This window comes from Gastrolobium bilobum, unplaced genomic scaffold (assembly GCF_033153095.1).
Source record: "Gastrolobium bilobum isolate Gb01-03AN ecotype WA unplaced genomic scaffold, APGP_CSIRO_Gbil_v1 utg168160, whole genome shotgun sequence".
In the NCBI taxonomy this organism is placed as follows: Eukaryota; Viridiplantae; Streptophyta; class Magnoliopsida; order Fabales; family Fabaceae; genus Gastrolobium; species Gastrolobium bilobum.
In genome coordinates, this window is record NW_026897085.1 from 1 (window position 1) to 27,198 (window position 27,198).

The 27,198-nt window shown below is 35.8% G+C and overlaps 2 protein-coding genes across 2 annotated transcripts; one reads left to right on the top strand and one right to left on the bottom strand.

Moving 5' to 3' along the window:
• Positions 1-12,890: 12,890 nt before the first annotated feature.
• Positions 12,891-15,012, bottom strand: LOC133304016 (uncharacterized). Its single transcript, XM_061503990.1, has 3 exons — positions 14,298-15,012; positions 13,026-13,445; positions 12,891-12,949 (listed from the first exon to the last, which is right to left on the bottom strand). Exons 1-3 carry the CDS (start codon positions 15,010-15,012, stop codon positions 12,891-12,893), a joined length of 1,194 nt encoding a protein of 397 aa, XP_061359974.1.
• Positions 15,013-15,311: 299 nt separating this feature from the next.
• Positions 15,312-26,204, top strand: LOC133304017 (uncharacterized). The gene is made up of 3 exons (XM_061503991.1): positions 15,312-15,641; positions 25,623-25,701; positions 25,803-26,204. The coding sequence occupies exons 1-3, from the start codon at positions 15,312-15,314 to the stop codon at positions 26,072-26,074; spliced, it is 681 nt and encodes a 226-aa protein (XP_061359975.1). The 3' UTR covers positions 26,075-26,204.
• The last annotated feature ends 994 nt before the right edge of the window (positions 26,205-27,198 follow it).

Below are 27,198 nucleotides of genomic sequence, written 5' to 3' on the forward strand. Positions count from 1 at the left end.
ATTCCAACATCACTCCCACCACTCATGAAGCCTCTGCTAGTTGGGGGCTGCAAGTCCAAATCTACTGCATCATTAAGCACATTCCTTTTGATGCAGTAACCCTCATCTATAACAGCCTGAAGAAGGACACGAGGAAGATCACAGTCTGCCTCCCCTGCCTCATCACCAAGCTCTGTCTGAAGGCTGGTGTAGAGGAACACCCAGATGACATCAAAAGGATGGCATCTATCCTTTACGCTAAGACCTGGAACGGTCTTAAAAACACCTACATTGACACCACCCAACCTATTCCTGCCAATCTCATACGCTCCCCCACCGGTGATGATGAAGAAGAAACCCCTGTGGTCTCACAGAAGAAGGCCACCAAGACGACTCCTTCAAAATCTTCCCCTTCTTCCCACGTTCCAGCAAGGAGAACTGTCCCTCCTCCCACCAAGGTAAAGAAGGATGCCCCTATTGCTACTGATGGAACACTGGGAAAGAAGAAATCTCCTGCCAAAGTTCCCCCAAGAAAAGGGGAATGTTTGAGTCAGAGGCTAAAGAGGGTCCTTAGCAGCAACAGGCCAGAGGGAGCATCCTCTGCAAAATCTATCACCCTCTCTGACAAGGAGGAGGAAAGTGCAGACAATGAGCCTTTGGCAAAAAGGCTGAAGGCTGGCAGAATGTCAGCAACCAAACCAGCTGCCAAGGAGACGTCCTCAAGCAGCTCAGTCTCTACATTTTCTGACATTGCGTCCCCACCACCTGTTCACTTTCCACCAAGACAAATCACCCCACAACCCTCTCCTAGGAAACAACAAGGAGAGGGAAGAACAGAAAAAGAAGCAGCATCTGCTGCAGAGACATCAGTGGCTGAGCAAGAGGCTCAGCCACAGAAGAAAAATGACAAAGGAAAGGGGATTCTCATAGAACCCCCTAAGAAGAAAGCAAAGACAACAGGCCCCAGGCAAATCAATCTGGGAGGTCCTCTGTCATACCCTGTCATCCGTCCCGATACATCTGGGGACGAAGTTCTTGCCAGAGCTTTGGCAGAAGAAGAAGGGATGGCAATTCCTCCACTGATGGAGGAACAAGCTGAAGCCATGCCCTCCTCATCCAGACCACCAGTGGATGAGCCCAACCCAACACCTGTCATACCTTCTGCTACTGGCAACATCCAGCAGAAGAGGCAACCACCCTCCTCTCTCACAATAGCAACCCCCATCTCAGCCAGGAAAAAGATCCCAAATTGGGATTGTTGAGATCTTTGAAATGTTGGGGGAGAAATTAGAAAAACGGTTGCCAGCCAAGAAGTCTGTTCCCCAACCTGATATGACAAGCACTAATGAAGAGCTGAAAGCTCTAAGGGACGGGCTGACACAGCTCTCATCTGCCTTCAACACCTTCCAACAACAGCAGAAGAAGGAGAGAGAACAACAGCTCAGCACCATAAAAGCAGCCATCAAGGAAGCCAGTGCTGCATCCTATGAATCAACACTCCAAGCAGTCCAAGGAGAAATTGCTAAACCAGCTAACTCCCTAATCCTTTCCAACTCTCTGCGCAACCACACAGCAGAGCTCTTACTCAATAGGCTCGTCTACAAACAAGCTGAAGAACGTAAGGAAACCAAAGAAGCCATCAGGGCCTTTGGAACGTACCTGGAGAGGAGAATTTATGAGTTGGAAATGAGACTGCTGGATGTTGAAAAATAAGTCATCCATTTTCACACTGGCAGAACCATGATGAGGTCCACCATCAACTCCCTGGTTGCAATCATCAGCGATCTACTGAAGGATGCTGAGAAATGGCTCCCTGCACATGAAGTCCTCAGATTAAAAGATCTGCTCAAGAGGAGACCATTGACACAGGAGAAGATTGATGAAGCCAAGGAAGCTGAAGCTGCAAAAAGGAACCATTGGGACAGAAGACCTCCCCAATGAAAAGGAGAAAACCCTCCTATCTATCTTAACTTAGTTTATTTTCAGTTCTGTTTTAAATTCTTTTCCTTTCCATTCCCTTGTAATTAATCTTTTTTTGAAATAGAAAAGACCTTTTTTTTATCAAACTGTTTGGTATATGCATGCATTTCAGTTAGAGTATTAAGACTGCCCAATTCTTTTGGATTAACTAACATACATGAAACACAAAGTCACTGACTAATCATGTTTGTTCTTTCTCTAAGTACTTGAAAATAGAAACAGTGCAGGGAATTTAATCCTCAGATTTTTGAAAGAAGCTGATCTGTGTGAACTCAAACTGGTAAGGAACGGAAAAATGCCAAACACCTACTTCTGAGAGCATTCCTGAGGTGTAACCACAATGAAACTTCTCAGCTTGCCTTAATGCTGCAAGTACTGCTGAAGACAGATGAATTCTGTTGTCAAGGATCAAAACAGAATCACACACTCACCTCACCTCCATCATACACCATCTGGTCAATCAGAAAGAACAAGGAACGTACTCAACAATTAACAAAAAAGGGACAAAAGAAAAACAAAGAAAAAAGGGGAACAACCATTCAAAAGAATTCAAGAAAAACTAGAAAACCTTCCTCCAAAGGGGGAAAAACGTTCAAGAAAAGGTGTTCCCTCAAAAACGAAAAAGTCCAAGTTCAAAGGCACAAAAGCTAAACGTTCCTTGATCCCATAAATCAGACCACCACTTCTTCCACATTTCCATACACTTACCCATCAAATAATCCTTGGAACGGAAGACAGCTGTACTTCATAGGAACATAGCAGAAAGGCAAGTTCTGAAGAATCACATCCAGGAATGGACAGAGCAAACACCAACCCATGAGTGACAATGAGACAAAAGATCAGCAACCTTCTCTTATCTGGGACAGAATCTTCTTGCTGTTTACTATGGAGAGTAGTTCGTTTTCTGAAAAGTTCATGGTTGTTCACTGGCTCAAGTTCCTTTCTGTTATGTTATTCTTTTAAATTAGGCAGACCAATACAATATTTTTGAGTTGTTTGAGGACAACCAACAGTTTAGTTTTGGGGTGTTTGATGGGACGTAAATTTGTTCCCATCTAAGCCCATTTTGATGGCAAAATACCATACGTTACCTCATCTGATGAGCAACTTCAGCATGAAAATCACTTGTTTTACACATTTGTGACAAAAACACAGTGGGGGAACGGATGGTAACATATTCCTTTAAAATATATTAAAAGGGGAACAAATCGAGACACATTTAATGCACCTGCTCCATTCATTTAATGCTTCTGTACACTTTGCAGGTAATGTAGAATTAAAGACTTCTAAAAAGCAAGGCGGTGCACCAACTGAGCAGCTGGAAACGTGAAGAGCAGAGAATCAAGAGTTCTCATTGGCTGAAAACAAAAGCAAAGCATGGGAAGGTCTGCAAACAACGGCTAATCATCACCAAATCCTGCTCCATCCAGCAATTCACGCAAGCTTCACACTCTGCTGCCACAGTCCTGTCCCCTCATTCAAGCCACTCCTCTTCCAGCTATAAATAGGACCACCCTCACACAAAAACATCATCGAATCCTGGAGGATTTGCAGTCCGAAAGGAAGAGATACTTTGTAGTAGTTAGTAACTTAGTTTAATTTTAAGTTGTAACTGTAGTTAAGTGACAACCCATCTTCTCTTCTCTGTAAACAACCATCAAGACTCCTCACGAGCAAATACCCATCTTTCACCATTTTCTGTTTCTTTTTGTAAACTGTCGTTTAAATTAATATAAGTGTTTTTCTCTTCGTTCCAATCGTTATCTCTTGACTGAATCTCGGGTCTATGTGATCTCAGTTGAGAATAATTATGTTTAAACTATCAGCCATGAGCTGAACTATCTGTGGAACGGGTATACTGTGAAACTCTTAAAGAACTGTTTTCAAAACTCTTGACCGAAGCTTTTTGTATTTCTTTGGCTAAGTAAGCTATATTCATTGTGCGCCAATGGAAATTGGGTACATACTGAGAAAGGAACTTCCATAAGGAAGGGATTTCAGACAGCTTAGCCATTGGGGAAAGGTAGATGTCATGGCAAAAACGCTACTGATCACCTTAGGAATAAGGGGCCAACTCGTCCATTTTAAGGTTCTGAACTAAGTACCTGTTGGAGTCAAGGGAGCCATAGGAATATGGAAACTTGTGAGCCATCTAGACCATGAGCTGAGGAATCAGAGTTGGCAGGAAAAGAAACTGGGACAAAGCCAAAATGTGCTAAGTCTTGAGTAGAGAAAACAACCCCTTTAAGAGTGAAGCAGTGAATCTGTTCCTTCTGTTAAACTGTTTTAACCACCACCCTGTTGTCTCTTGATTATAGTTATTTCTGTTTTAGTATTTTTTATTTTATTTTATTTAGTACTTATAAAAACTCCAATGATTATTATCTCACCTTCTTCTAAACAGGAAGGATCACATACATAACGCAGCGAGCAACTGTTTACCATCAGATTGAACCTACTGTTCCTGAGGAACGTTGTCAAGACAGTAGGGAACGTTTGACCAGACAGTTTATTTACTAAATTTTCTTCTCATTTTCATTCTTTATAAACAGTGATAAAACAATAATTAGCACTCTATCCTCGTGGGAACGATAATTTGGGCATTAATACTCCCTTTATTACTTGATGCGTGCACTTGCGCACTTGGGTTGGAACTAAGAGATGAATCTGTGTTCTGCAAGAACAGAGGAACGTCCCCTATCAGAACTTATATTTTCCACCATCAGCAAACCACCCAACAAGATACTTATAATTTTTCATTTTCCCAACCAACTCTACTAGGCCATGGTTGCGCTAAGGTGATCCTATAAGCATGCTGCACAATTAATTTTGACATATACCAAGCTAGTTACAACAATAAAAGTTCAGTACACCTTTTTAAAGCCTAGTATCATCAACTTCAATCGTAAGAAAACTAAACCAGAATTGTTATACACAAACATATTGACAGTGTACATTTCATGACTAATAAGTGAAGAAAGATATGTGTATTTTTTCGAAAATCACCTAACAGTAATTAATGCATTTTATTCATCATGGACTTATAAATAACTCACTATGTTCTGAGTACAGAGTTAGGAAATTGCTGTGGTGTTAAAAGTATAAGCAAATCAAAATGAAAACAGTAAGTCTGTTGCCATCCTAGTTTTATCCTACCATTCATTATTAACAGAACAAAAAAATCATAAAACATTATGGAGACATGTGTGAGTTTATGATTCAAGGGTTTGCACAAAAAGAAAAATATGGCAGTTAGGAAATGCAACCAATAAATTTACACTTACCATTATCGGAATTCGTAAGTAAAGAAAAAATGAGTGAATAAAAACAAGTATTGTTGCCTATATACTACTCAAAACAGAATGAATTGATGCACAAAGCTGATATCACAGTTTCCTAGTTTTAAGGCCTTCTAGAATACAAATGTTTAAGTTTTTTGCAATTGGATGAAAATACTAAGCATGTCTAACTTCCTTTAAGACGCAATAATTAACATCCGCGTCCCTCTAAATAATGATGCATTTCTATATGTGTTTCATTTGTTTTCCTTGACCTATACTTGCATCTGAATTCTCGCAAAATAGTGTCGTGCATGCTCGTGTAGGTACAGGTACATACATACTTAGGTAGTCACTTAGAGTGATTTCCATATAGTTATTTCCATAATGGCTAAAACTAACTGTAACGGACTATACTTGTAGTGTTGTCAATTCACATAGCAAGCCAAAAGTATCAATACTTTCTTCCAGGAGTACTTAGGAGGATTCCTAAGGGTCTAAGGAATTAAAAATTATTCATCTAGTCACTAAAATATAGGCATTTATAAACATCAGAATAAGCACATAGGTTAATAGCTGGGATCCTATCCAAGATATTATGCCACACAGATTAAGATCTGTTTCATCTATTTAGTGGTCCGTGTAAAGCTTGTACAAAGTGTTAACTGTCGAAGAGCACATAAACATCTGTAACACACAAGGCAGGACACCACGAATACACCCTTACACACACCACTATTACCTAATCATGTATATAGCTAATCAGTTATATCACACGTTTCTCACATATCATGTTAAATGGTACCTCTAGTACAGTTCGTCAAAACACCCATCTGAGGAAATTCCCTCGAGCTTTCTGTTGTCCTAGGTACCTCGGATGTAATTGGCTCCACTGATCAGAGGATCCATTAACCATGACATGAACTTTCCAATCATCGAAAGACATTACAGTTTTGAAACAGCTACCCGTAACATTTCACCAAAATTGACTATGCTTTCATAAAATAAGACCACCAGGCAATTACATAGAATAGAAGTCCTCAATGGAATAAATGAAAGAGGAAAATCACTGGAAGTGAATGACTAGTGCTAGACAGAATTTACTCAACCACACAACCTAGTAGTATACCATATTCAAAGGCATCACAAAAATGCTGTAAATACTGCTTAATCCGGCACTATTAAATTACATGCTCCTAGCCACTGAAACCATGAGTTAATTTCCCTTACAGGAGTTTATTAATTATATCATTTCATGACCCTCATTGGAGTTGAACCTGAAATGTGTTAGGTGTATATGTACGTCACCGCAATTTAAGACCAAGAGCAACTAATTAAGAAGGTCATCTGGGTTTAGATTAACTGAGAGACGAATCGGGTTCGACAGTGATAAGGAGATAAAACTGTGGTCAATTCCATGAACTAGGTGAGGTGGTGAAATTCGATAGCAATCTATAAATGTTGCAACACACTAGAAATAATTAAGGTTCTAGACCGAAATCTAAATATAAAGGAATGTAGGCACTATAATCTTAATAAACTTACCGGAATTGCTTAATCAAAATTACATGATATCCCTAGTAATTCTTGAATTTGCTTAATGATATAAGGGGTGGGACGACAAGTGTCAGTTCAAAGAAGAACAAGAAGGCAGGAGTCAAATATAATCCCCCATGCATCACCACTTTGTTAAATAGCTTCTTTCTCAAGAATGATGTCTAGTACCAATTCGCCGTTAGAAGGTTTTGTAAGGCTTAGGACCCACAGGTTTAAGTCTGACCTAACCCCAATTATACTTCATAGAGACATTAACTTATTTACTTTAAATAATTGCTGTATTCTTACGCATAGTTCTTCTCTACACAGTTTTAAGGGTAAGAGATAATTTCTCCTTAATGCTAGTTAACTACATCCATTATCAGTATTACATTACTGCTATACTTTCTCAGTTATGGATCTTAACAGAATTAGTGAAAGGAACAACTGTTTCTATTATCCAGCCATATAACACAATCACAGCATACAAGAAGATGTCGTGGATCACAAAAGCAAATATGTAACAACAATTATTATTTACGGTTCAAGGCATCACTTATTAACATTACCTCAAACATATACTTACATACAACCTTCTATATAACCCATAAAGAACAGAATCGATAATTAACTATTAATGCAAGTAGCAATTTAATATTTCACACATGATGCTCAGGCACAAGTATACCCTGTGATCACCATGTTTGTGCACACCCATCTTGCGCGACAGTGAGTTGATCAGGCTCACCACCTAGCAAGGAAATGGGCACATCCATGCATAATACTGGGTACTAGGGGTGTTAACGGGCCGAGCCGAGCTTTGATCTTAACGGGCCAAGCCTGTATTTAAACGTATCAGACTGACCTCAGCCTGTTACATGTTACGAATATAATATTAGCCTGTGGCCTGGTTCGTTTACAAAAAAAAAAAAGCTTGTCTTAAGCCTGTGGCCTGTTTATTTATTAAAAATAAAAACCTTACCTTCCAATTCGTAGCAGTATTTAGCCCATTAATCATGCACTGATATGTATTTTTGTGTAAGAAAATAATAGTTGTTTCTTTTATAATAAAAAAAACATTAATATTAAAAAATCAAAATAACAACAACACATTTACTTTATTTTACGTTGCTTTTCCTTAATTTTCTTCCACATTCTAGATTTTTAACATTAAATTTTCTTCCACATTCCTTAATATTCTAGATTTTTTACACTAGATTTGAACCCCACCAATAAATTTTCTTCCACATTTTACGTTAAATTTTCTTCCACGGTCGCCGTCATAAGCATCATTATAAGCCGTGGAATCCGCATGGTGGATAAAAATAGATGATGAACATGACTTCATTTACCTGTTGGTGGGACGATGACTTAGATCGGGGAGAAGAGATAGAGCAGAGACAGAAAACTAAGAAAAGGATGTTGAAATGATTAATATAAAAATATAAAAAATAAATAAATTTAATGTATACGGGCCAACCTCCAAGGCTTCAAGGCCGGGCTTGGCTATGGAAGCCTGAGGCCTTTTAAATAAAAAGGCTTTTGCATGAGTATAAGTCTGGGCTTAATAATAAAAAAGACGAGCCGAGCCGAGCCAAAACGGGTCGGGCCTAAGGCCCCTGATAGGCCCATGGCCTTATTATCACCCGTACTGGGTACTACCAGTACCATCACACCTAAAGGAAAAGAAACTTTAGTTAACAACCCATGCAGCAGTTATATTCAAATCGCAACCATTCAACGAACATATACAAACAGCCAACAAATTCAAACAACAACAATTCAGCAACTAAGTACAAACAACAAATATTTCATCAAATACAGACACCTTGAATCAAAACTGCTCTGATACCATTTAGTGTGACACCCTCCCCTGTATGCATCCAAGGGAGTTGTCTGCTAAGCGGATTAGAGTCGAAATGTTAACGAGTAAGTTCTGAAAATTTGGTTTTATGCCTCATTAAAATTTCGTATTCAAATCCGGTCTAAAAAAAAATTTTAAACCATGTGAAACTTAGCAAAATACATGGCTTGCTGAAACAATAATTTTCCTGAAAAACCTTACTGCTCTGTAAAAGTCGTATAAAATTGAGTTTTCCGAATTTCATTGTAAAGTTAATATAATATGAAACTAGACATGTGGGGCTTCGTGTGCATATAAATTATAAGCGAATCGGAGGTCTGTAGCCCTACGAAACAGAACTCGCAAAGTGCTCGCTAAATCAGTTTAAAGAAAATTCGAATTTAAAAACAGACAGAGTTGTTTTCGCAAACGAGTTTAGAATTACGCAAATTTACAACAGTACATAAAATCCCAAAATACAGCAAGATAAGACATGTTCTAACATTTTTCCAATCTCCCAAAATATTACACCAACATCAAATATTTCATGCGCATTCAACAGAATCAGCAAACAACCAGCAGTATTTCCAACAGCAGCATGTAAACAGAATATCTTCAATACAAGTACATCATTAAATGCTTTTTCATACTTCTGCAATTTATAAAAATTGAGCCTCCGAAGGGGTGAGAAAAATCCCAGTAGTGTGATAGTAAAATCAGTAAAGCAAAAATTAGACTAGGTACAAAATTCCAAAACAGTCGCATCAACATATAATTTTCCGGGCATATGCTAACATATATTCATAGTGCGTATATAACGCCAAAGTACTAATCATGATGCGTATATAACGCCAAAGGAATGTACGTTCATAGCATTGCAGTGCACGTACTACTAACAAGCACAGTGGAGATTCCATAGTGGCTTCTCAAGAGGATTCCATTTGCGACCTATGCGGACTGAAGCCAAGTGTCCCATACCCTGGTACCGGATGGATGCCTATATGATGCGTGCTCAAACGTATGCTTACTTTTATTATATACTACGGTTTCTAGAATGAATGCATAATGTTGTATGCTATGACATGATTGGCTTTACACACACATGAGAAATGCAGTTTTATGATGTGCATATGCATGACTAGATCATAATCATAATAACATATATGTTTCATGTATTTTTAATACCGAGCTGTCGAATAACAAATACTTCCAAAACAGAATTTCCATCATGTCAAGTCCAAGGCAGATTGCAAATCATATTTAACAAAATACGAATCCCAGGCTCATGTGAGCAACAGTTCAAAATTCCATACGCTAGCTAATAGTCACAATAGGTAATACCACCTAACACTTACCTTGGTGTGTCCAATTTTTACCCCAAGGCAGCCCCAAAGTCAGCCTACACTTTAAGAGTTTTGCACACCTAATCAAGTGCACAACAAGTCAGAATTTTATTCGTATTATCCTACTTTTTATAAGCAATTCCATGCCTTCCAAATCCTTGTATTTTAAATCAGTTTTAACATGCTTCTTATACTAACCAATTTCTGACTTCATGTTACTTCAATAACTTATTAATGGCAATAAAATTCAGAGTATCCAGCACATACAGATTCGATTTCTTAATATTAATAGATGCTCATGACATTTCCATTTACATAACCCACTCTATGAACCATGGAAGCGCTAAGGGAACCTATAAGCAGGCTGTATCATTAAATTTACTAATGCAAAGTTAGGCACATGGACTTATTTTAACTAAAAAGACCAACACTTTACAAGAGCTATTTTTTCCAAGCTCACAATTCGGGTTTTTGTGCTTACAAGCACTAGGTCCAAGGGTCGTCCAAATTGGCAGAAACAAGGAATAGAAATTGAAAACAAAACTAGCTTCTCAAAACATGCTTCTAGTACCCCTTTAAATTTTAAACGAATGACCATGATTCTTGCACTATGCCGATTCCTGACCTCACATTAATTTACCAACATGTAACAGCAAAAATCCCAAGGTCTCTTACATATACTGGTTTGGTTTTTCTTTTTAGCCTAACAAAATATTCAGGATTTTATTTACATAACCCATTCCACTAATTGCTAACAAATAAGTATTTTCCAGGATTCATAACACACACCCAAATTCGGTTTTAGTCATCAAATTGGTGCTTACTATTTTTCCTTTACCAAAATCCTACTCACATCATTTAGGCATGAAAATTAACATTCTAGCCTACTGTCTTCAGTTTTACTACTCACACAAGGTTGGGTATTTTGTCTACTTCAAAGGGGCAGCTCCTAAAATCTAGATGAGCCATATTCCATGCTCATAAAACCTTGCTATTAAGGCTTGCATACCTTGGTCCATTGTACGGTTCCAGGAGTAGAAACAAGAAACATGGATGACAATAAAATACTCCTCCTAAATCCTACATGCAGACCGAAACAAGAAGTAATGCAACATATTTTGTTGGTACCTTTTCGCACACACACCACAACCATAAATTGGGCAAGGGCCGTCCTATGCCTTCCAACGTTCCAAGAGGTCAGATTTAGCTGCATGTAATGGAAGGGGAACTAAATCAACACCAAATCGGTTGCATGCAGAAGGGGAAGTCATTCTGGACTAATTCAGGTTATGTTGGATAAGAAGGAAAATAAAATGCTTTACCTCCTTGAGTGAGGGTCTTCGACTGAACCCAAGAGAAGCAGAAAAATTATGAACAGAATTTGGATTTCAATCTCATTGAGATTTGCCTACTTCCGAACCGCGGAAGAAAGGAGAATGGTGGTGGAGATGAGAGTTCTTGTCTCATGGTTTCACGGTTGGTGGAGGATAGGTGGGGCTGGTTGTGTTTTTCTGGAACACAAAGCACATAATCAGATTTGTTGTGCTATGGTGATGCGCAAGGAGAGAAGATGGAGTAGTGGACCAATCAATATTCTGATTTACGAATCCAGCCTCGGCTTGTTTGGGTCTTCTAAGCGTACAAGTGAGGAAGGGGAAAATGTGAGGCTGAGTATTAATCTGTATCAAGGACCAGCGAATAAGATCATGTTTGTATTTTATCCATTAGGCGTGTAGGGAGGGAGAGGAGATGATATATTTACTTGCATTCTGATCTCAATGTCCAGCAAGAAAATTTAGAGTTGCTTTGGTACCTACTAAACGGGTAAGGAGAGAGAGTAAGAGAGTGGATGAGTGATGGCTTCCATTCCTAAAACATATACTCACCCATAATTATAATTAACATAATTATCATAATTCAACTTAAGTCCACCCTTCACATTTATATATTTCGAGTTCAAGGCAAGCTTCCAAGTTCCTAACTAAAATTTATATAACTTCCTAAATTCGCGGGATGTTACACTTGCGCACTTGGGTTGGAAGTGAGGGAACGAATCTGTGTTCTATAAGAACATAGGAACGTCCCCTATCAGAACTTATATTTTTCCACCATCAGCAAACCACCCAACAGTAATACTCCTCAAAAGTTATCAACATGGTAAGGTACGCTGAAAGTATTTTTTAGCTTGTTTTAACATAATTCTTCATCTAAAGAAGGTATATTTCAAAGGATGTAGAGCTACAACTATTCTACAAAATGTTACATGCATGGTATGCAGTCATAACACATCTTTTTGAAAGAAAACAAGATATATTTAAAGCCATCGCGGCTTAAAGGAAATTAGCATTTCAATTGTCAGTAGACTACCATTGTTTAAAACGAATTGGGGATGATCCCCTTACAATCCAAAACCAAGGAAGGATTAAGAAAAACTTAGATTGTCTGGATAGACATATCTTGAGGATCCTCGGTTACTCCAGCAGGATCCCCACCATCAGTAGCTGGCCCTTGCAGGGTTGGCTCTTGCATAGTTGGCGCGATAGTCTCCGTATCCATGGCGCTGATTAAATCTACTGAACTTCTTCATATTTTTCATTCAGAGTCATTAATTGACCATTCTTCATATAATAGAGATAATGGACGTTGTCCAACTTAACTGACGGGTTGAAGAGGCGCACTTGCTTAATAATGTTAGTATAGGTCCCTTCAGCTTCCTTCTCGAACAAATCTTGAAACCTCTTCACTTCGCATTCAACTGGGCTTCCTTCTCTTTCTAGGTATCAGTGTTTCCCTCCAACTCCAAGACGCGCTTGTTTAAGTTAATCTTTTCTGACTTTAACTCTTTATTTGCCGCCTTCACCTCTTTTAACTCCAATTTCACCATCGCCATCTCATCCTCAGTCTTCTTTAATTTTCTTCAAAATCTGTGCGCTATTGAACGATCTCCCCCTTTAATTCATCAATGCATTCCTTCAAGAAATCAACAGACCCTGCTACATAGAATATGTTATAGCCAAAAGATGGATATCACATTTTAAAGGAACAAAGCGACAAATAGTTACTTACCAGGCACAGACATAATGAACTGATTCGCTATACTCAGCTTCGCAGAAGTCCCCAGCCATTTCTCCCTTGGTAGCGCTTCAATGCGCGGACCTATTTCTCTGCCCTTGTCAAACATGTCTTTATCGAACTCCCAGCCATCCCTAAAATAAATGAGGTATGGGAAACCCACGTTAATCTCCTCAAATTTCATCTTTTGTCCCTTCGAGACACCTTCTACCTCTTTTTCAGGGGGGATGACATTGATGGGGGCAGCTGGAGGACCTGGTAATTTCAACCGCGCGGTGGCACCTTCGCTTGATTCAGCACCAGTGGTGGTAGCAGACATGGAAGGCTTAGTAGGAATAGAAGGGCCGGCATCTGCAGCACCTCGCATGGCCGCTATCTTCTCTAACATACTCAAAGAAGCCACCATTGAACTATCTGCAACAAATAAAAAATAGTGAATGTTAGACAAAATAAATCAAATTCTTTATGTTGAAATCAACAAACAAATAAAGGTCAAAATTACCCAAAAAGGAACGAATATCCTCATCAGTATATTCATTCAAAATTGTATACGTTCTCAAGTAGCCCGTATCTGAAGCCTCACGCGTAATATTACTTAGCATGGTCAGAGTTTGTTGTTCCAGATCACTTAAATCATCAAAATTATAAACCAAATTTTCACCCTCTAACGGATGCTCGGTCCAATACAGAGGAAAGATTGGAGTGTTATTCTCTCCTAGGAAAAATGGGCTGGAGCCTTCAGCAGGATAGACCTTGAAGAATTATGTGGTCCACTTGTTAATTTTCCTCCAGTATGATTCACAGAACTTCACCTTTCTTCTAAAGGATACCCAGCTCGAATGTGGTCCCATCACGCTAAACATGTATAAAAATGACTCTAATGATTGAAAAAGGTTATAGGCCTTGTAGACCATCTCGTATACCCTGATAAAATCCCAGGAATTTGGGGTCAACTATGAGGACGCCACGTTAAGATGCGCCAGCAACTTACATACGAAAGATGAAAAGGGAAGGCGAACTCCTAGTGATAAGAAAAAATAGGCATACATCATAATGAAATGGCTGGTGGACCCTTCTGCGCACGATGAGAAAACGCGCTCGTTTAATGGGACGACATCAATTTCCAACTGATCATCAAAAGCTTTGTCAGGGGTGATGTGGATGGCAACTTTTACTTGCGCTAATTCTTCTGGTGAGCAGTATATGGAAGCGGTATCCAGTACCGTATCTGCTACCCAAGTTAGGGATTCTTATCCCGCAGATTACGTTTGACTGGGGACTCTCCTTCGGGATCAATATGTAATACTTTCTTCTTGGTATCAGGATTCAGCTTCTGCTTCTTCTTCTCACCAGCACCGCCTCTCACTATAATTTCCTTGATTTGAGGGGAAACGAAATCTGATTCAGAAGAAGAATCAGTAGAAGAAGACGAGTCAGAGGAAGCAGAGACAACAAATGCAGATTTATAATTATCAAAATTCCTTTTCTTAAAAGGATACCTTGTCGGGTATGTTACAATTAAAGGTAATGGACTTGGACTCTTTTGTCCGCGAGAATCTTGTGCGATGGGAGATGAAGTATCGCGCGATAAATTTGAAGAGGACGATCTAGGGTTTATTGTATTTACAAACCTATGACTACATTCAGAACTCGAAGACGAATCACTCGAAATCAAAATAGGACCAGTCATTCTAAAAGAAATCTTTGGGAACAAAGATGAACTCTGTTGTGAAAAACTTTTCGCGTTTTCACGATTAAGTGGTCGCGAAGACGAACCAAGTTCAAACCGTCGAACAGGAGGTAAACGACTATCATTTACAAAAATGTTAGAACAGGGAGCGGCACACTTGTCAGTAAGCCACGCTTCCCTAGTTCCCAATGACCTTGACCTAGGTAATGATCTAGAGGAAGGACTGGACGAGCCAGACTGTTCGGATAATCTGATAAAATTCACAAATTTGTAGTTGTAAGTATTTGTCATGTAAATTGAAATGAAAGGTGGCTCAATTACTATGCTCAAACTCATTAGATCAAATTGTGTGATTTGGATTATTTCTTTTGCAAATACTTTTTTAACCATTTGAGAGTAATGTCAAGCGACCACCGAAGATGTCAAATAGAGAATGAGCAAAATTGAATAGAAAAATAATTGACAAAATTAGACCGTTGTTTTATATAAATGTTTTTAATCATGTTCCAAATAAGACATCAATTGAAGAACTTAGTAAAAAATTGGTAACTATCCGAGAGAGTAAAACAGTTGGGAGGAAAACATTCTTAATGAAAAAGCTTGTAAATTTGAAGTATAAGGATAGTATTACTATCAGTGGACACTTGAATGAGTTTCAAAGTATAGTGAATCAATTGATCACAATGAAGTTGACCCTTGAAGATGAACTACAAGCTTTATTGTTCATGAACTATTTATTAGATTATTGGAAAATCTTGGTGATATCTGTCAGTAATTCTGCTTCAGAGGATAAATTATCAAAGAGTATGGTTACTAGTGCACTATTGAATGATGAGACCAAAATAAAGTCCATGGATTCAAATGATGCACAAACACTTGTCATAGAAAACAAGAGAAAGAGAACGAGAAATTTTATAAAGGTCATACCCAAAACAAAAGTCGTGGAAAGTCACAAAAATAGTTTAAAATCTAAGGAAAGAGTTAAGTGTTACCATTGTGGTATTGAGGGGCATATAAAGATGAATTGTTGAATTTGGAAAAGAGAACAAAACGAAGTTAGTAGCCATAGGAAAGGTAATAATAAGAACACCACTATTGTTGAATATTAAGGATTGCTTTGGATAGAAAAAATTTTAAAGCACTTTTAGCAATAGAAAGTGGAAGCTCACCAAGGATTCTTCAGTGGTTGCAAAAGAGATGTTTGTTGCAATTTATAACAAACTAAAGTGAAGATATACAGAAGCAGATTGAATGTGGCATTGGAGTTTGGGTCACATGAGTGACAAAATGTTATGGGTATTGGCAAAGAAGTCTCTAATTCCCTTTGCCAAATGTATATATTTAAATGCATGTGATTATTGTATTATTGGCAAGCATCATAAATATTCATTCCAAAAGCATCATGATAGAAAATGTAACCTATTATACTTGGTGCTTTCTGATCTTTTTGGTCAATTTATTGTTTCATCATTTGGAGGTAATGTAATGACCCTAAAATTTTAATAAATAACAAAGTCGCCACAAATTTTATTTAATTATGAAAATTGGAAAATCATTTTTATTTTGCAAACTGGTTTTTAAAAATTTAGATCAAATTTTATTTTAAATTTTAAAATAAGTCATCAACTATTTTGATGCTTTATTTTTAAATTAATTTACCAATAATGATTTTAAATTCTTTATTATTTAAAAAAGTTGAGTCATCAAATTGTCATAGCCCAAATGACTCTAAAATTAACGAGACTAATAAGCTATTACAGCTCAGTCAATCTCTTATTAGCAAATATTTTTTAATATTTATTATTATTATTTTTGTTAATACAAAGTTTACAAGGAAAGAATGATAAAGTTAAATAGTTTTGAGTCACTTAGCTGTTACAACTAAAATGATCATAAAGTAATCTCAACTCGGCTAATCCATTTTTATTGTTAAGAAGAGAGAGAAAAAATTATATTTATATTTCTCTTTAAAATGGCAGAACATCAGTCACCAAAAGCAACATGCTAATAATATAATTAAACAAATATGCTAACAACTATAAAATAACAAATCATTGAATGTAGCAATTACTAACAACATATTGTGAATTATGAACGCAAGCTGCGCAACAAACACGGGGGTTAATTTTAAGTTTCTCCACATTGACATAAACTAATATCAATAATAATAAAATAAATAAATAATAGCTAAAAAGAAAGGTAAAACCCATGAAAAAAAGAAAGATAAAATACAGACCCAACAATGTTCATAAAGCCCAAGAAAAGGTTCCTTTTATTCCAGCAAGTGGGCCATCAAACAATACATATTAGTAGTTTTTGTAAGCATAGTGATAAGTCTCTTAAATGAGACTTGGAACATATGGTTTAAAGTGCAATTGGAGAGAAAAGAATAATTTTCGTTATTAAAATAACCCCAAATTTATGTTGAGTTGTTCTTTGCTGGTTAAGTGCTAATGGGCTGTAAGTTTCTCATTTTTAGTCCCATGTTCCATCTTTCGAATCAAAGAAGCCCAAATCAAAGAAAGATAGGAAAACAAGAAATGGGCCAAGCAACGAAAATCAAAGACACCCAAGTGAAGAGAAGCCAAATGCAAAGAAAAGCAAATAAAAAAAGAAAGATAGAAACAAATGGGTCGGACCTTTGACTAAAAGCCCAAGTGAAGGAAAAGCAAAAAGAAAAGAAGGGATCGAAAGAAAGAGACAGAATCAGAAACGAAAAGAAAGTGCTGAGGAGAGAAACCCTAACACATATTGTGCGAACAAGACCCACCTTCATTCGACCGAAAATCCACACCCTCCATCCAAACTCCCTGCAACAAATTGACTCGTAAAGCCAGACCGCTCCTTGTCTACGGTTTATCCATCAAGTTTAACCCTCACCCACGGTCCACCAGGGGATTAATCAAACCTTAACCACTATTGCTTTATATAGAAAATTCCAAACAAAATCCTCCATTGAGTGGGTGAGCTGGATTCTGTTGTGAGTGGAGGCTGAAGCAATTTTTTGGATTGTGAGAGTAAGGTGTGGAGCAGCTGGGGACCACTGATGTGCAACGCGCAAGAAGCATGTGATGCTTGCTGAGGTGTGAGTCAGAAATCCATACATGCAAAGGAAGAAGGCTATATAAAGGGAAGGAATAGTGAGTGTGCGGCGCTCTCTGGTTTTTTATCTGATTTTTACCTTCTATTTTTCTGTACCCTTTTATGGAGATTTTATTTTTCTTTGTTTTGGCACTGTAATGAAGTCTGATTTCTATTCCCTCATGTTGGTACTGCACCTTTTATTTTCTGCACATTTAGTTTCTGTAATTTGAATAGTATTTTGTTGTTTGAAGCTCAACCCTCATGGGTATGAGCTAATCTATTCTAGGTTGGGTGTAGGTACCCGAACCTCAGTTATGAATTTGTTCTGATTACTTCTGTTGAAATTGATTCCCTTTTTGTTTAACATTGTGTTTGAATTTAAATATTCTATTGTTAAGGCCTGATGGTAGGATAATATTTTAGGAATTAGCCATTGAGAGATGGCTAAGTCCAGAACTGTGTTAAGCATATGGACTTGAGTGTGAGAGCACTCAAGGGATACTCAGAGATGAGAACAGCCTCCATGTAATTTTTGATTGGACTATAAGGGTCTTTGCTTCGTTTAGCACAGAGATGTGCAAATGTCTGTTTAGGACAAAATTGTTTTTAAGAGATTAAAAGCAAATAGAAAGAATCCATCACTTGGGAATTAATTTTTAGGGACTTGTAATTAGTACTCATTCAGAGGCTGTTGGGGGGGGGACTGAAACTCAACCTACTTTACAATTTGTTTTTCACCAACTTAGATTTATTTTCATTTGATTTTCAAAAACCTCACTTCTAATTCTGTTTACAAATATCTTTATATAAAAATCTTTTTCAATCAAATATTAATTTGTTGTCCTTCCATTTTCCACTTTCTAATTCAGGAAATCAAATTTGAAATATAAAAAATATACTTATAGTTACTAGTCAGTAGCATTTTAGATTAGTCAATTCGTTTTTATTGTTACATCATTTTTAGATTAAATTCAGTTTTTGCAATTACAAAGTTTAATTAAGTTACACACGCTAAAGATCCTTGTGGGAACGATAAAAGGATATCAAAGACGCCTTGTATTACTTGTTGTCGCGTATACTTGCGCGCTACTTGCATAACTGTTAGCAAGGCAACACATAGCAATAAATGATAAGTAATGAAAAATAACTAAGATAGAGAATAAGAAAAGAGAGGCACTCTCACGTTGTTAATAGAGCTTTCAACATTTTTCTTGGCGCAGTCAAATCTAAGGGGGAAAAACTACAAAGGATTTGGGGAAGATGTCTTGACATAGTGGTGCTTGGAAAGGAGATTAAAATCTTGGTTCAGTTTTGTGATGAAACGACAAGGATGCAGTACGGTGGGAATGGAGTATAATGGTTGTTTTGGTTATAAGCAGTAGCGGATCTAGAAAATTTTATTTATGTGTATATATTTAGTCCAAATATTTAGTGGAGGAGATTTGGGGCAGTGCCAGAAAAAAATTAAACAAAGTTTTAAATGCATTAAAAAAAAGAATATAAATTAAAAGAAATTTATATCCTTCACGGTACATGAATCAAATTGTTTGTCATGTTAAAAAAAAGACAAGACCAATTAATTGAATAATATGTAATCTCACTTTCTTTAATATTATATAACTGGACAAAAAATTTCGTTCATATAATATGAGAGATATAATCCTCAAACAACAAAAGAAAAGAAAACTTGAACTTAACATAAAAAAAAATAGTAATCAACTTAATGATATAAATATACTAAAACATAAGCAGTAAATAAGATGTGTTTCTTTCTTAGTATCTGTGTTTGTATTCTTGGCAATGCAGCCACTAAAATTGCTCTTGGGGTAACGTTCCTAATTAATTAAAAATATATATATCTTTTTTACTAAAAAAAATATAACCAAATTTATGTATACACTTGCACACATTGGCAACCAAATAGGTCCCCCACTTATAAGGATTTTGCGGTCATGGATGCCGGTGATGACACGGTGTGAGGTGGTAGAGAATCGACACCAAGGTTTGAACAAAAAATTATATTTAAGATCTGAGTTTCATTGATGTTGATCTGTTCTTGTAATTAAGAAAATTTCGCAACTTTTCTTTTTGGTTGTTTAAGGTTAATTTTCTCTTCTCAAGTGTCATAGGTTCAGTCTTGGACAACAACAAAATTGCATATCTCGATTTGGTTCTTGCAATAAGAGAAATTAACATGGTCCATAAACATCTAAGGAATCACATATTCCATATATTATCAATCATCTACCATCCAAGTCATTAAAACAACAGAGGATAAAACATATTTCAATAGTGTAAGTGTTGGTAGATTAGGTAAGGGCCACAAAGGGATAATACCTCATCTTCAAAATTTCTACGGAAGACATTTCCACCCACCAAGAAACAACTAGTGGGTGGAAATGTCTTAACAGGTGTTCCTTCTAGCTTCAACTCTTTCTCTCAACAGGTGTTCTTTTTCTTTTCTCCTTGAACTCTTGTCCCTCACCCCCTCCCAAAAAAAAAAAATTCCCTTCTAATTTTTTATAGACCAGGACTCTTAGCTATGTAGCACCGACATCAACACGCGACACGACACTTTACAACACTTCGACACGTTAGTTCTAAAAAAATAGGAATTTTGAAACTTTGAGATACGTTTTAATATTAAATAATTTTTTAATTTATATAATATATATTTCATTTAATAGTGTAATAAAAAAATGAAACTAAACTAATAATACTCATCAATTTAGTATACCAAACATCAAACAGTGAGCAAAATAAAGAATAGTCAAAACTAAAAAGGCTTCATCTACTCTTAATAGGTAATATATATTTTGTTGCTTTTATTGATGATGTTATAGTATTTCCAGCATTTCTATATCATGGTAGAAAGAGAAACAATGAAGCTAAATATCTCTGCATTAATAATTGAGGAGAGTACACCTCAATTTTTTTTGATAATTATTGTTCTAAATATGGTATTAGATATGAGAAGATAGTTCCTAGAACCCCACAACACAATAGGGTAGCAAAGAGATCAACCATACTAATACTGAGAAAATATGATGTATGTTGAAGATGATTACTTTACCAAAATCTTTTTGCGGAGAAGCAATAACATCTTTTGCTACTTGATGAATAGTTCTCCTTCAGCTCCTTTAGATTCAAATATTTCAAAAAGGGCATTGTTGGGTTTGAACTTGTTGGTTGCTTAAAATATTGTTATGAAGGACATTCCCTTACTTCAGTTCATCAAGAGAAAACACATTTGTTCTCTTGACTTTAACCCAAGTGCGCAAGTGCACGCATCAAGTAATAAATGAGATTATTAGTGCCCAGATTATCGTTCCCACGAGGATAGTACTCTAAGTAATGCCTTAAACTATATCAAAAAAAAATGAAAATGAAAAGAAAAATTAGTAATTGATCTATTTGGTCAAACGTTCCCTACTATCTTGACAACGTTCCTCAAGAATAGTAAGTTCAATCTGACAGCAAACAGCTCCTCGCGTCGTTATGTATAAAATCCTTCCATAATCAATATTTACATATACAAGGTTCTCCAATAATACAATTACATTACATCAACTATCAAATTTAACCATTACATAATCAACATAATATCAAATGACTTAAACCCAAAAGCATGAACAACTCTAAGCATGTCACAACATCTCATACAAGACCAATGTCCATGCACTAAGTCAATGATACAAAATATGCATCTACCATGTGCATCAAATTAATATCTCAAAATGCCAAGTAATCATCATGCACTCCTATGTACATGTCAAAATACTCCATATGTTCGTATCCGCACTAAGTAGGCTTCTTGCCTACTACTCCTCCAGCAGCACTAGTGGTACCTAACAATAATGCCCCATAACGCGGGGTGAGGCTTGACAATCTCAGTAAACCACAGGTCCTAGAGGGTCACTCCACGCAATGACTCACTCAAATGTGCAGACAGTAATAATATCCATATAGTACATCATACCATCAGACAATCAATCAAGCAGATAATCAATAACCAACTGGGCACAAATCCAAGAACATCCATCAGGGATATTGTTAAAGAACCCCATCATATAACTCCCAAAATATTCCTAGAGTGTTAACAACTCTAAGGCCAACGCCAACCGGAACCCCCACAAAGAGTCTTATCTGGCGAAAGTTCCCCTAATTTCTACTGATTAGAGAATAGGCAATCAGGCTTCACGGCAATTAAGTCGCACGAGCAATCAGGCTCAATAAGCAATCAGGCTTCACAGACAACAAGCATATTTCACACAACATATTATATTAATGAATATACTTTATTAAACATTATCATAGGTCACAAATTCCAACAACCATCACAAAGTACATGGTGGAGCACACAATCGATTAACCTTTGGACACATAGAAATTTTTCTGTAAAAAACTCCACAAACTCAATCCTCTACAATCGGATCTGAGGAAGATAACCTACAATGATCATACACATAATATGATCATTCATATGCTTGAGAATACACAATCAAACACAAACAACAACCCCCACATAAACACATTAACTCACGGTTGTAAGGCTATCAAATGCCTCATTGTGTCATTAATTCTTTCTAACCAATTCCATCACTTCAATGACCTTAACAACCAAATCACCAACACATTCACACACCTTCCATCAAGCCACAACACAATTCACATCATTTTCCCTTAAAATTTCCAATATGGCCAAATGTGTTCATCAATAGAATCAAAGGATTTTTCAACCAATTCACATCCTTAAAACTCTTTCTAAACTTCATAATTAATGATTCAAACAACCACCAATCAATTACATCATCCATCAAAGACTTCCTTCACAAATCATCATTCTTTCATCCTTGAAAATTTGTTTAAGTGTTAGCACCAAAATCACTTAAACTCTTATTGGATTTCTACCGATTATTTATCCATACGAACAATAAACTCCAAAAGAACATAGCCATAAAACCTCTCTAACCATGCTCACCAACATACACATCATATTATGTCCAAAATTTTGATCCATAGAAAATACTGAGCGAAATTGAGAAATCTTACCACCAATGAATTCCTAGGTTTCGAGAGATTAATATACAAGCTTTCCAGTAACAAAACCACCAATAATGGCTAATCTCACCTCACAAAACCGCCACCTTCAAGCTCACAGATCTCCTCACAAACTCAATTTCTCGAGAAATTCTTTTATGATTTTGATCACCAAGAGATTCCGAGTATTTGTCATGTTGTAACTTTCTTGATTCAGTGTCAAAATAAAAGTTGCAAACTCCAGCTATTCTCCAATGGTAGGTTCGACGATCACACTAAAGAGGAGGAAGAAGGCAAGCTAGGCCAATTCAAAGACCAATTAGAAATAGCCACTTTTTTTGACTTTTTAAAAAAGTTTTCTAAAATATCTAAATTCAATTTACTTAATTAATCTTCTTAAAATCTTACTTAATTTCAAGACTTAGGTATTTTCATAAATTCAAGATGCATAATTATAGTTTAATAATGTCACAATACAATGTTAAAAAGATTCGGGCAATTTTTGCCTAATTTCACTTTTGCCCCTATTCACAAACTAACTGTAATTTTTTTAAAATATCAAAATTCCTCAAATAATTTAAATAATTATACTCCAGTATATTCATTCCTAGAATATTCAAATAATTTTTAAGTCTCTCTGTAAAATTATACTCCAGTATTTCATTCGCTAAAAATTAATATTCATCAATATTTTAGAAAAGTGTGTATTCACTTTCAAATTTCGTTCTGAATCCAAATCCAACATTATTTTCACCAAATAATGTCTGATTATATCATTTCATAATTTTAGAGTTCGGTAATTATTAAATTATCATTTTTCCTTTCGAATCCATTTTCTCCATAAATTCAGGATTTTCACTAATAATAATGTATTTTCAATTTTGTGAGGTGTTATACTCTTAGGGTTATAGATACATTGGGTTGCGGCATAATCACCTTTCATGAACTAATAATCATCAATAACCCGCGTTTGAAAATGGAAAATTGACTTGGTCAATTGACTTTACAAGAAAATCTTGTTGAATGGTTAATTAAATCGCACAAAGCAAACAAGAGAGGCAATTAATTAAGATAGTGTCTATCAAAGTTTTATTTATTTATTCATTGGAAGAGGAAGACATAGAAGAAACTAGTTTTGCTTTCTTCTAATATAAATTAAATCATAATTTTTTGTCTGTTTAGTTTTTTCAATATTAAAAAAAAGCATTTTTGACTTCTACAATATGCATTAGATAATCTTCAACTACCATACAGTTGAAATAAAATAAGTACAAAAGAAATATTTAGTTCACATTTCGAGTAATGACACGAGTTAAAGAATAAGTGAGGAACATAAGACATAGTAGACATAAACAGACAAGCTAATGGTTGGCATTTGATTACAACTTTAGTATTAATTTTAAGACGAGCTAATTAGACGACTTCTAGAATATTTTTATATTAACTTCAAGACTTCAAGTTTGTTAATTATCAAGATGAGCAGATTAGAAAAGGCTAATGATAGGAATTTGACTCGAGGCCTAAACCAGATATAAGTTTCACAAGTATTAGTTAAGTTTTGAAATTAGGAGAGAACATTTGGGCTACTTTTAAAAGATCATTAACAATATTTGTTTAATTTAAGTTAATTTTAATTACCAGAAACATGGATATAAATATAGATAGATAAACAGGATAGAAATAAATAATTTAGCCACCATAAAAATTGATCAATTAACTCCTTAAATATAGTACCAATGGCCGTTGCACTTCATAGCAAACTCGTTTATGGCGCATCAGTACATACGCATATGTACCACTATCTTTAATGAACTTAAAAAATTTCTTCTATAATATAATGCTTATTTTCATAATTATCCCAACATTAATTTTGTACGAGACTTCAATTTAATTGTTAGTTTCATGGACATTGCGAAAAGCTTGTCTAACAACCACTTCTCTTTTCAGAAAGGATAGTTTCCACAACGATGACGCGGTTTGAATCGATTGAGCTAAGCAGTTTCCTATAACTAAAAATAAACATTATTTTTTTTTTCTTAAGACTGGGTCTACGAAACCATAGTTTACCCTTCAAATCAAACTCTTCTTCAAGACATGTTTTATTCCACAACAACAAAAATGCCTATAAATACCAAATGCACAAATACTTCTCCAAGCACTTGTCCAACTCCTTTAACCATAAACCACTCTCACACCCCTTTTCTCCAAGCACTAGCACTTCTTCTAACTCATATATCAAGATTTTCTCTTAAACAACATTATGGTGAAGGTAAGGAATCTTCTTTAACTCAGCCATATAGTTTCATTTATATATATATATGGAGAGGGTTATATTTATAAATTTTTTTTTACAAACTACACTACGTTCTCCCGAAAGTACATAGTATAATTTGCAAAAATTTGTAAATAAAATTTGCAAACGAATCATTTTCCTATATATATATATATATATATATATATATATATATGTGTGTGTTGGAATAAAATATAAAGTATTAAAAAGACCATCACCTATCACCTTAAGATTTTGGATATCACCTATCACCTTAAGATTTTGGATTGAAATAGTTCTTTAATATATATATATATTTATATATATATATATATATATATAATGTTATAAAGCGTCTACCAAAAAAAAAATGTTATAAAGCTCTGTGTCACATAATAGTGATCAAAGATTTATTACATAGTTTCATTTGAAAGATTAGAAAAATCTAGTAAAATATTGTTCTTCTCATCAAATAATGTTATCTATGGTTCTGAAATGTTTGCAGCAAAAGGTGGTGATAAAAGTGTCTATGAATGGCTCCAAGTCCAGGTCAAAAGCTATGAAGATTGCAGTTGGAGTTTCAGGTAAGAAAAGTTACAGGGAATTATTAATTCTCACCCTTTTTTATTCATGAAGTTCAAAATCATAGCTTAAAAAAAATATATGCTCTTTGCAAAATCTTCAGGAGTGGAAACTGCAGCTATTCAAGGGGAAAACAAAGATCAAATAGCGGTAACTGGAGAAGGGATTGATTCAGTTTGTCTGACATCACTTCTAAGAAAGAGTTTTTGCCATGCAGAACTTGTGAGTGTTGGCCCTGTGGCTGTGGAAGAGAAGAAAAAAGAGGGAATTACACTACCAATAGTGTGGCCTTATGTGAGTGGTGTTCCTCAGTGCCCAGTCTATGAGATAAGGCACCCATCTCAATATCAGGACCCTTCTTGTTCCATCATGTGATCAAGAGAGTTTTCAAAGGAAGAATGATACCAAGAAAACATACATTGATTAGGCTTTTTAATTTATGTAGCATTGTTGCAACCAAATCCTTCTGCTGTCTGCAACATGTTGGACCTCGTTTCATCGATAAGCATAAGACAAAATGTTAACAAATCATTAAAAAAAACAACAACAAAAAATGCTACAAGAATTATATATTGTAGAAAGAAAAAAGAAAAAGAGAGAGTGAAAGTAGAAGAGATAAACCAGTTATATTTTGAGCATGTATGGTGTGATATGGGAGAGGGTTTCAATGATTTTATTCAATATTTTATATTTGTTGGATGTAACAAATAAAGTTAAACGCAAATTTTGAAACCTGATCAGGGTTACGGGTTATGTTGAATTTGTGGTCTCAATTGTTAAGGTTTGATGCAGAAATAAAATTTATGTAAACAGAGGAATACAGAGTGGGAAAAGAAAGAGAGTTAATTTTTTAATGTATGACTGCACTTACATGTGCTATGGTACAGAAATCAGGTTTGACTGTTTTGAGAGTTTTATTCATGTTGGATGTAACAAAGAGTTTCATAATGAAGCTTCTCACAAATGATTGCAAAATGTCCATGTTCTTATTGGCCTCTGTCTAAGATCATTCTGAATCACAAAAGTTCATCGAATACACGTGTGTTTCTAGTGGTGTCTTAGGTTCGATTCTGAGGTTTTCTTTTTTTGTTAGGCGATATATAATATGCCATCTTAAATTCTTATTGAATCTTCATTGCAGTTGATGATTTTTTCTGACTTTTAAATTAAAAGAAGATACTATGGTTCTAGCCGGGATGACTTATCTTTGATTGGATTGAAGAAATTGATTAGTCCGTACACGAACAAACTGACTTAATCCCACATGACGGTCATTTAGAAAAGAAAATTGAAAACTATAATGATCTTTTCAGTAATGGAAAACCAACATTATTTAGAAATTAAAAAATTAACAGAGGAATGGTTCAAACATGGAAGATAGGAAACAAGATATTTCATTTGGTAGGACTAGGAGCCTCATTCTCTTTATCTTGTGGCTATTATTTAGCCATTGCAATTAAAATTCAAAGTCTAAGTAATGCAAAGGTAATATAGATATA

What these genes read in the sequence shown, in the direction of transcription:
- LOC133304016 (XM_061503990.1), bottom strand. Translation starts at nt 15,012, where the DNA reads ATGACAAATACTTACAACTACAAATTTGTGAATTTTATCAGATTATCC. An exon ending in AGGAGAGTCCCCAGTCAAAC is followed by an intron (nt 13,446 to 14,297) that starts GTAATCTGCGGG and finishes TATTTGTTGCAG; the next exon opens with ATAGTTCAATGGTGGCTTCT. An exon ending in GTTCATTATGTCTGTGCCTG is followed by an intron (nt 12,950 to 13,025) that starts GTAAGTAACTAT and finishes TCTATGTAGCAG; the next exon opens with GGTCTGTTGATTTCTTGAAG.
- LOC133304017 (XM_061503991.1), top strand. Translation starts at nt 15,312, where the DNA reads ATGAAAAAGCTTGTAAATTTGAAGTATAAGGATAGTATTACTATCAGT. An exon ending in GAACGAGAAATTTTATAAAG is followed by an intron (nt 15,642 to 25,622) that starts GTCATACCCAAA and finishes AAATGTTTGCAG; the next exon opens with CAAAAGGTGGTGATAAAAGT. An exon ending in GATTGCAGTTGGAGTTTCAG is followed by an intron (nt 25,702 to 25,802) that starts GTAAGAAAAGTT and finishes CAAAATCTTCAG; the next exon opens with GAGTGGAAACTGCAGCTATT.